Source organism: Orcinus orca, chromosome 6 (genome assembly GCF_937001465.1).
Source record: "Orcinus orca chromosome 6, mOrcOrc1.1, whole genome shotgun sequence".
Lineage (NCBI taxonomy): Eukaryota > Metazoa > Chordata > Mammalia > Artiodactyla > Delphinidae > Orcinus > Orcinus orca.
Genome location: NC_064564.1, coordinates 66,491,712 through 66,503,066, shown reverse-complemented (window position 1 = coordinate 66,503,066; position 11,355 = coordinate 66,491,712). Strand labels below are relative to the sequence as shown.

At 39.1% G+C, this 11,355-nt stretch overlaps 2 protein-coding genes across 2 annotated transcripts in view; both read right to left on the bottom strand.

Moving 5' to 3' along the window:
- The window catches only part of GLIS3 (GLIS family zinc finger 3), a 375,244-nt gene that overhangs the window by 113,065 nt on the left and 250,824 nt on the right, over nt 1–11,355 (bottom strand). The window lies entirely within an intron of this gene.
- LOC101285802 (histamine N-methyltransferase-like) overlaps nt 314–11,355 on the bottom strand; it is a 37,893-nt gene continuing 26,851 nt past the window's right edge. The window contains exon 3 of the mRNA XM_049711233.1: nt 314–1,055. Within this exon, the coding sequence (XP_049567190.1) occupies nt 540–1,055 (516 nt within the window). The 3' untranslated portion in view covers nt 314–539. The remainder of the gene's footprint in view (nt 1,056–11,355) is intronic.

Below are 11,355 nucleotides of genomic sequence, written 5' to 3'. Positions count from 1 at the left end.
TGGTATGGAACTCTGATAATGTACTCCCCAAAACTACAGAATTACAGATTTATGGCTGGGTAAACACACAGAAAAAAGGAAAAGGGAATGAAAGAGGAAAACACCAGAGACAGAGAAAAGAATTTCAGGACCCCTGAGTTAAGAAAAAGCTAGAATCTTACTGAAAGTGACTGGACAAATTGAAAGAAAAAAAAAAAGTTATCAGCTATTTTTTTTTATTTTAAAAATCCATAGCACATATTTTATTAGTATTCCAGGAAATTCCATTGTAATCAACAAATGGAAAGGATTTTATTATCAATAAGCCCGTGAAACTTAGTTGTTTCATTTTTCCAGATTATGTGGTATGTAGACAGCATGTAGTCTCTTTACCGATAGAAGGGATGGGATAAGACCAGCAGTGTCATATATGATTCCACATGGAAGTCCAAGAATATCTTGGGATTTTCTAGATTTTACATATCAGAGAAAATGCTCTGTTTATGTTATGAGATATATTTATAATTTTAATACACAAATAAGTGAATGATCAAAATTGTTCAAGCTATAGTATTTGAATACATTCTCATGGTGGATATATATGCCTCAACCACTATGAAACTCAGACTGTTATTGAAAAGAACCTTTCCCTCTTTCTTTACACTGAATTCAGGGTCTTGCAGATCTTTCATAATTTCTGCTTTGAGATCAGGTGGTGCTGTTGTACTAAAGTTGCAGGTTTCTGTCAAAAAATCCCAAAGCAGGTCTTCATTTTCATTGCTGTCATTAAAACAGTCAGATATGTCCATGGTGGACAGAAGGTCATAACACTCATACTTAATCCCCAACTTGTCCAGCATCTGCACGAGGTCAGATGATGTGACATACTGGCAGAGGTCATCCCGGGGTAAGTGAGATCTGTACTTTTTCCATAGCTTGTCCCAGCCACTGGTTCTGGACACAAGAGTAATGAGAATCTTAGCACTGGTAGCTAAGAGACTATGGAAGAATTTCAGGGTGGCTGGGATGTCTTTTACATAATACAGCATCTGAATCATATGAATAAAGTCCCACTTCTGGAAAAAAAAAAAAAAAAAAAATTAGGTGCTGTTCATTTCTCTAAAGGTGTCTGGATGAAACTTGAAAGCAAATGATTTCATAATGAATCATTATCATTCATTATGGGAATAAACCTGTAATTCAACAGAAGAATTTCCTCTCCCTCAGGCAATTTTACCCCAAGATTTATAAGTTCAATTAAATGCCAATGCATTAAAAATAAACTAACATTTAGGTAGAACTACACAAGAGTGTTACAAAATACAGCTAAACTGGATGTTTTGGGTGTTTGAGTAAATGGATGCTTTGTTTTCTACTTATATTTCTTCATGTTTTCAAAATCTTTCAAAATGAGTCTCACCTTGTAAAGGAACATCTAAACATAAAGGTAAGCCAGAATCATAGAAGGAGAGTTTCCTTGAATTTGACCACATACTTTCTCATCAAGATTCCTGAAGTGCAAAGTCTATCCTGAGATCTAAGGTCCAAATTGTCACCTGACTGCTTGTGTCATTGCCACGAACCAACCTCTACACAAAAATTGACCAATATCTTAATCCCTGGTCATCCCCTTCCTGGACTGCCTGTAGAGCCAGGAACCTAAGGCCCAGTGACACACAGCTGGGTCATCAGGCCTGAAGTTGCCCGTGGTTCAAACACAAGCCATATATAGGAAGACGAGAGAAAAACAACAAATAAACAAACTCTCAGAATCCAAGGGGGTAGCAGAAGGAGGAAAAGTGGAACAAAAAAAGAGACAAATGCAGAATGGTAATACGGGAGGGAGTGGTGGTGGGAAATGGGTCTGGTACCCATTAGTAATTTTATCTAAATAGCATTCGTTTTTTTTCCCCTGACCAATACTGAGTAAGCCCTATGAGCATGGCACTATGTGTTAAGCAATGAGAGGAACAAGATGAACTCAAATTTTACTCATGGGACGATGGAAGCAAGATCAATGCATATGGCTGGACAGGTCACACAATGGTGAACCTTGAGCAGTGACTCTCAAAGACACGGTGTGCGGACCAGCAGCATTGGCATACCCTTGGGAACTTGTCAGAAACACAAATTCTCTGGCCCAACCCCAGACTTACAGAACAGAAACCTGGGGGTGCGGGCCCAGACATCTGAGTGTTAAGGGGCCCTCCAGGAGATTCGGATGCTACGGTGTGAGTTTGGAATGCCATTCATTTTGTAATCACTGTTGATGTTCTTAAGAAAATCTCCTGACAGAAGTAAAGTGTCTTGCAGAATTCACTCATTTCTAATTGGGACAAGAGTCATATGGGCTTGCAGCAGCCCTGGACTGAAAGGAAACATCTCCATCCCAGGATAAAGCAGGGTTATCTCCATTTGCACTGCAAATGAGACAAAATTCCAGAATGCCAATGTCATACTAGAGATTCTTTAAACTCCTGATTATTTAATCTGTTGCCAAGCAGATGTCTAGTTCTGAAACAGGTATGCCTAACAGTTCCCTCAGTGGCCTCCTGACCAACAAAACATCCCATGTTTCTAGCGCCTACTACATTTCACCGTTGAGAAAAACCACTGACAGGGAGTCATCATTTTCCAATCGCACATTTCAGTGGCTTTACAGACACATGTAAGAACAATGCATGAAACTGTAAGCAACAGAATTTTAAATCTCATGGGGTTTTGAAAATACTGCATTGTATGAAGCCTCACTCTGAGAAAAATCTCTTTAACTCTGAGGCTGTTTTCAAGTAACAAACCTTAATTAAAAAGTGTAAGTTACCTCAAATCCGGAGACCCTTAGCTTGCACCACTTTGTTAATTTAGGAGATTATTTCATATTTAAAGGATCACAACTGGTCTGTAATCACCATCTCTCTCTCTATATATATATATAGGCTTGATTACAGATTGTTGACATTAAGTGGCATTAAGATGACCTTTGAAATATTACTTTCCCTTTCTATTAGAGGCTTTTGTGTAAGGTTTTGAAAAGGAAAGACTCATTAGACACCATTAAAATAGGATTTATTCCATATGTGTAACCAGTAATCAAGTAGAATATTACTCCCTCCCCTAATCAGCAATTTAGAGTGTTGAGAAGCACAAGTTCATATTCAAAGCAGTAATAACAGCAAACCTTTCCCAATCAGGTTTCTATACCATCACCAGTGTCAACAAAACCAAAACAGAAAGGAGTCTATGATGCTGGACACGCGTTTTAAAAATATACATTTGATTTCAATTAAGCCTCAGTGTTTATGACCCTTGGAAGAATAAGTTTTACAATTTCATCAGTCAAGACCAATTAATCCCATTAGTGACAGCTGATACTGCGTCATGCTGTGCAGCGCTGGGGACTGACTGATGAATTATATGCTAGTTTACAACTTCCAGGTACAGCCCAAAGACAACAGAGATGAAAGGCTTTGGTGGAAAGGTCAGCAAATATTTATAACACTGTGGATATAGTCAAGATGACTTCCACAGTAAGCCCAAGAGTTCAAGTCCACTTGAATCATGGCCATACCTGCAAAAGGTATAAATGAAAGATGGCTTCTTCTGTGACTCAGAAAGAGGGGGCCAAAGGCACAGCTGAGGGCCCAGAGCCACTCCACACATCTGAGAAGAGGCGAGAAATCTGACTCATGTGTTCAGCTGAGATTTATAAGTTTCCTTCCAGGACAGTGCTTCCCATCTTTATGTGCTCATAAGTCACTTGGGCATCTTATTAAAATACAGATTGTGATTCAGTAGGTGTGGAGTAGGGCCTGAGATTCTGCATTTCTAACCATCTCCTAGGTCATACTTCTAAATGTTGAATGTTCAAAGATTCCAGTTTGAGAAGTAAGGTTCTAGGGATCATGAAACCACCCTCAGGTTGAAAATGTACAGTTTGGTGGGATTTAAAGAAAAAAAAAGAGATAAAATTAAAAAAGAACTAGAACAAGAATAAAAAAGTAAAGGGCTTACTTTTGATGAACCAAACTATTGCTGCTTTCTCCTGAAAAGTACAGAAGAGTAAAGTCTAATTGTTAAACTTAGGTTGGGAAGAGAACAGAAAGTGTTGTCTGGGGGAAGAAAAGAAAGAAGAAGAAAAGTCAGGGGGAAAAAAGGACAAGAAATCAAAACAGAAAGACTGCAGAAGCACATTGGGACAATCTGATCTTGTTTCTCCTTCAGTCTCATTCGCATTTGGACATACGGCTTGCCTCGTGCCACCCTGTGGTTTCTGTTCCCAGTGCATTCTTATTAGGACTGGATGCTCCAGCAAATCTTACATATATCTGTACATCAGTTTGTATAAAGTGTTACATAAAGGGAGAAAAAGAAAATAATTCAAATGTTTTGAGGCTTTTAAAAAGTATCTAGGGCTTCCCTGGTGGCGCAGTGGTTGAGAGTCCGCCTGCCGATGCAGGGGACATGGGTTCGTGTCCTGGTGCGGGAAGATCCCACATGCCGCGGAGCAGCTGGGACCGTGAGCCATGGCCGCTGAGCCTGTGCGTCCGGAGCCTGTGCTCCGCAACGGGAGAGGCCACAACAGTGAGAGGCCCGCGTACAGCAAACAAACAAACAAAAAGTATCTAGTTCATGAATTTATTAAACTGAATAATATGGAGTTCCTTCCTCTCCATGCTTCATTCAGACTATTAATTCTGTAACGAGGATGGAGAAGATGTCTCTGCAGGTTCTCACTTTGTGATTTTACTCATGTTTTCAGTCTAATCACCTTCTCATCCATAACGGAAGAAGGTACCCACAGAAAACGAGTTTCTATGTTTCCTTTTGGTTGTTAAAGGTAATAGCTGATTTTAAAATATTTCAAAGTTCTACCAAGAGAAGCAGCGGCCTCACTGGAAAATTATTTAAAATTGTGGTAGGGTAACCCTGGTTAATTTGATATTTCTCTTTACTTCAAGGAAATCAGTGCACTCCCAAGTGATTTTCCAAAGATTCCAAATACCTAAATAGATTTGCACTTGCATTTCCTAGGACAGCCTTCAAAGTTTCCCGGTCCCTTGGCTTGGCTGGGGCAGCCAGAGTGGGGAAGAGACTGACACTTTGGCCTCAATGAGTCAACCGCTTCAGTGCATGCCCCTCATCTGGCATTCTGAAATGGCCTACTATACTCATTTATCCGGATTTTCTGGAACTATTAAAGTTTTGTAGAATTAATATAAAAACCTTTCTGTAATGTTTTCCTAAACTGTAATAAAGAGATCCCAGTTACTATGTTTCTCCTTCTTATACTAGTGTACAAAATGAATCTATTAACTAGCTCATAAATGCAACTTCCTGGCATGTTGTGCTTCTTGTTTTTGATTAAGAAATCTGTATAAAACAAAGGTTACCTAAATGGGCAGTGTGTATGTGTTTCTTATTGGTTTAAGGCAATTTGTTGTTTTTTAACATTTTGGGTCATGGGCAGCAGCTGATCTTTAAAAGGACACTCTACATGAGGCGGCAAAATAAATAAGGGTGTAACATGAAAACTGAAAATGGAAAAAATGTTTTGGAGAAGCTACATGACAATGTAGAGAGAAATATGTTATTTTTGTGCCAACATTTGAACCATATTAAATTTTTATGGAAATTATCAAGTGTCTGGTTTATAAAAATTGAAAGGAGCTGGGGATAAATGGAACCTCATCATGGGCATTATATTCACAACTGGAAAAAGAATACTCCACAGTGCAACACTGATATTTAAAACATATCATATGGCTGTCTCCGGTTATTCAACAAATATAAAGTATCATCTATTATTCATGTTGTGTCAATACAATGCCAGAAAACTACAATGTCAAGCAAATAATTATTCCGTGAGTGGGTAAATAATGGAAAACTGGTTGTTTGGGGGTTGTTTAAACATAACAATAAGTTGCCTGAATTTTGTTGTTGTTTATTAGCATTGATTTCATGCAGTCTGCAAATATATATCCACTAGAGCATGAATCCTTCAGAGGTTCACAATCAGACCTCAATAAATGCACTTTGATTACATGCCAGTAGAGCAAATATATTTAAGGCTATGTCGTTGGCCCTGAATAAATATACCTAAAAGAAATCAAACTATTTAATTTTCTGTGTATCTGTGTTTCTGACCACCACATAGTCATATACAATTCCATATACATGGATCTACAAAAGCACAGTACTTCTATTAAGTATATATAAAGCCTACATACAAAAGCAACTGTCATGTATTTTGCTACTCTATATTAAAGAAAACAATTTTTCCAATTTTTTAAGTATCAGTCTATATACCAATGGACCAGGGAATACTGAGTTTCTTGTACATTCAGCACTTTATAGGCTGTGTGGATTATACAAAAGAACCACCAGGCTCCATCCTACCTTTTCTGCATTCACAGTACATTCCAGGAGATAGACATATACTCAGAACAAATTCTGAATCTGACCCAGCCTACTCCAACACCCTCAGATTATTTTCTATATACTAAAGGTGAGGAAAACAGAGATATTGGAGGAATCATCTTTTGGATTTTAGGCATTATTTTTTGCATTTTAGAAAAATGGCAGAAACATTCTCTAAAACTCTAGTTTCTCTTAAAGGTCTCTCAAATTTCAGAAGACAGATAGGGATAGATGAAGTAAAAGAGAACTAAGTAAGCAAAAGCAAAGGAGAAGTAGAAAAACAGAAACAGAGAAGGAGAGAGAGAGGCTACGGGTCAAAGAAGGTCTTGGCATGTATGCGGTCAGGCCTGTCCCCTCCCCTCTCTCCTCCCACCCTTCCCACTGGACTCCAGGCCAGTCCAGCTGCGGTTCCCTAATTAAGCAGCATGCTCTGCTTTGCCTCTGCCTCCGCTTGTGCTACTCCCTGTGCCTGGTGACATCCTACTGAACCTTTAGCTTGGTGTCACCTCCTCTGTGATGCCTTCCTTTATGCTTTCACCAAGGCACAATGGACCACTCCCTACACACACACACCAAGCCTTGCCCACTGCCTTGGTAATGCCTGGAGATACACTAATTGGATTGTTTGTCTCCCCCAGTAGGCTGTGAGCTTTATGAGGATAAGGGACTGAGTCTTATTAATCTTTTTATGGCCAGCACTGGGTACAGTGCTTGGCATATGCTCAAAGTGACCACAGATTATTTGCTAAATAAATGCTAAATGAAATGGAGAGAATGAACTCTTTGTATAAAAAGCATATTGATTTCCTAGACTTCCTTGTGTAGTAAGCTCATTAAGGCCTTTTAATTAGGTAGGGCCAGTTACCATTCTTGATGACATCAAATGGTCAACATTGCAAAAGCTGTAAAATGCTTTATGGGTTTTGCTCTATTTTAATGTTCTATAGAATTACTGTAAAACATATAATTATTTTAATATCTAATCACATGGGGAAACAATACTAATAACAACATATGGCTGTATTTTTTTGTAGATGCAATGCATTAACTTCTTTACTGATGTTCTGAGAAATCTGTAGCAATACTGGTGAAGGGAGTGAGTGGTCTTCCTACCACACCAACTTGAGCTAAACATACACAGACCCATTGGGAACATGTTATTACCAGTAATTCAAGGCACATAAATGTGTGCCTTCTTCATTCATAAAGGAAAAGAAACTGTTGTAAATTGCCCTAAGCTGAGCTAATATGCTCTCAAATATGCCAGGAAAGAGCCTCGTGCAAAGAAAAAAGATCTTTGGGACCTTGCCCTGAACTGCCTGAGTCAAATATCTCCAAAGAGCAGGTCAATCAATTTCCCATGCCATGCCTCTGCTCACCATCCTATAGCCAGCCTCTCTGAATGGGAGGCAGCCATTACAGCCCCATATAATCCCAGGTTATAACCATGCCTAAACCCAGAGCTTTCTGTATTCAGAGTGCAAGGGGCTGTCGCAAGGCCTTGGCTCTGCCTTTCCTGTTGGCAGTGGACTGGCTCCCCTGTAATTGTCTTTGACTGCAAAGAGGAGAAATGCCACTGCTTGCCTTCAGTTTTATTAAGAATTGGCATGCTTGGTTTAACAGAGCTAAGCAATATATTTATTTACTATGGTGTTTCCCAAAATGATTGCTGAATTCTGTCATCTCTTGACTGAGAAACTGTTTGTGGGTTGCAACAGAATGTATGCTAACATACATACAGCAACACAAACTTCCAAGACAAACTGTTTAAGTCAATTTGCTATCATACAGGCACACAGGTGCAAATATGTGCATATGTACTTGTGGGTACAGCCATGGGCACACACTAACACTTGCACACATATCCCACACAGATTCTGTAATAAATGTGTATATTTAAGATCTGTGTGCAGGGGTATAGAGGCAAGCATGAATTTGCCAAGAGAGAAAAGGAAATTCACACACGAAGAGAATAATTTACCATAAATTGGCCCACACTGAATTTACTCCAAAAAACAGAGTGCAAGATGCCAAATTTTTAATGGCTCTTACTTTTCCAGATCTGGCCCTGACAAGCTTTGGAAGAGATGCAAGTGGGCAGGAAAGATGGGATTAAAAAATTATATCTTAAGCCTTTTCACTTTCAAATGTAAAATTTCCACCACTGTGACAGGAGGAAAGAGTGTGGCAGGGATATTTTCCTGACACCATGCTTTTCTCAACAAAAAGCCGTCGATTTTCATTATGCATTGCTTAAATATAAGTTCTGTACTTGCTAAAAGTCATCTGTGTCTGACTGCTTAAAAAAGAAGCAGATATGAAAATAATGGAACTAAAACCTTGCATTAGCCCTGGCAGCCATTACAAAGGTGTGAGCTCAGAGGGATGCAGCTTCACAGTCCGAGAACTGACAATCCTTTGACAACCCACAAGATTTGTCAAGGCCACTCACTCACTTGCTTCCAAAGTGCATCATCTCCAATATTCTTTCTTTCACAGCTGAGCTTTTCTGCATGGCTTTCCCATCACATGCCTGACTGGCAAGTAGCAGGTGCTCAGAAAATCTCCCAATCCTTCTACTTGCTCTTCTTCCTGGTTCTGATTTTAGACTACCTATCCCATCTCTGAGCCCTTCTCCTTTTTGTTTTGTTGAGAAAATCACCTTCCTATATATATGCCCATGGTTCACCCATGGGCAAGAAACTATCATCAAATTCATTAACCCCTTCCAAGTATGACCTTTTAGGTATTGAGACCCACAGAGTATTCAATCACTGTATGCATGCACTGAGTCTGATCCCCACAATTCTTAAGCAAATACCTTGGCTAAGAATTGTAATCTCAATCCCCTTGACTATTCTACTTAATGCAACTTCAACCCTCCCCTCCCTGGCCCTGAACATGACTCCATTTATCACAAGAATAATAGGGCTACATAAAATATTACCTAAAATTGTCAAGTTTGTGGTGTATGTGGATCATCTCAGATGTTTTAATTTGATGAATTTAAATTACAATTGTTTCTTATTCTCCAAAGAAGTAAAAAAATGAGTAAAAGATATTGTTTCTAAGATATGTTTCTTGCTTTATGTCCTTAGCCATCTTACAGAGCCAACAATCCTGACGTGAAAATACTTAGCACAGAGTAAATTCCCAATAAAAGTTAACCATTATTACCATCATCTTTCGTGTATTCAAATTATCTAGTATTATTATCCCCATTTTACAAGTGAAGAAAATCGAGGCCTAGAGAAGTCAGGTGATTTGCCACAGACATAGAGCTAGTGTCAGGTGGATAACCAGAATCATGGCCTTCTGGCTCAATTATTTAACCATTTCCTCTATACAATGCCAAGGTAATGTTATTTCTCAAGAGGTTAAAGAGATAAAGGAAAAAATATGCTTTGGAAGGAATCCAAACATGCTTTTTCTTTTGCCCCTTTACGAAGTGAAAAATATTAGTAGTTTAAATTCACTACAGAAAATACCATCAACTATCCTAAATTATACCAATCATTCTCACCAAAGTCTGAGCATAAAGGGAAGTCATTGATAATGACTAAAAAGTATTGTGAGCCTTATGTTCTTGGGATAATCTTTTGTTTTAATAACTGTAATTCTCAAATAAAAAAAAAAAGTGGTATGCATCTGTAAATCACTCAGATGCTTATGCTGCTGGAAACAACTACAACATCAGACCTAATGTGAAATAGTCAACCTGAGCATTCTGAAAGAACTTCAAGGCTGCACACTCAGCCAAACAATAAAATACAGCATGAACCCTTAACTCATTTCATCAAATGAAGGGGCTCCTGAATTTACTACTAATTTACCAGTGGTGACAAAACTTAGTCCTTCTTAGATGCCTATGGCTAAGCCTTTCTTCAAAGTAACTTTACTTATGGAGAAAAGAAAGATGTTTTAGCAGTTCCCATAATCTAATAGGTGCCTAATATGTATTAGGTGGTCAATAAATGTTTTTTTTGAAAAATGGTTAATGATTGAATATTTGCCTAAATATTTGTCGTAGCACTTCTAATTTGAAGCAAAATTCATCCAGAAAGAGAAAAACAGTTCACTTTACTTTGTTGGATATATGGATCCTAACTGTATCACATCAGAAATCACAGGGTTATCAACTGTTAAACTTGACCTAGACCTCTCCTCTGAGCTCCAGGTCGCACTGCCTATTCAATATCTCTGTATACTGATGGTCCAAGGTACCTCAAAGTAAATATTCCAACATTTAACAATGACCTTTCCCCCAAAACACAGCTTCACTCCTTGCTATTTACCCAACAGTACAGCCCAGCACGTGGAAGTAACCCTTGACAGCCCTCTTTCACACACCCATCTCTAATATCTAGGTCCTCAGAAGTATCTCTCAAACATGTCTACTTCTCTCCATCAACATCTGACCTCCCCTAGACTAAGCCACCAACTTCTCCCACGTGGTCTACCTCAGTAATCTCCTAATAGGTCTCCCCCTCCCACTCGTGCCCTCATCCACCATGCAGTCTCCACGCTGCTGCCAGAGTAATCGGTTGAAAACTACAAATCTGATCATGTCAGTCCCGTGTCAAATTCTTTAAAGGTTTCTCATTGGTTTTGGGATAAAGACCAAAGCCTAACCATGGCTTCCAAGGACTTGCTTTTATCTGGCTCCTGCCTACTCTTCAGCCTCATCCTCACCTCACCCTCCTCCCCTTCGCTCCTTCGGCTTCAGCCACGTTGGTCTTTCAGTTCCTTGAGCCATCATGCCCTTTCTTACTTCAAGGCATTTGCACATGCTACTTCCTTGGCCTGGAAAAATGTTTTCCTCCTATTTCCCTGGTTAAATATGACTCATCTTTTCGAGCTTAGTTTAAATATACCTTTTCCAGGAAAGCAGTCTCTGTCCCCAAGCTTAGGCTTAGTCTCCCATGTATATGCCCTTATAACATCCTCACGGACCGTGAG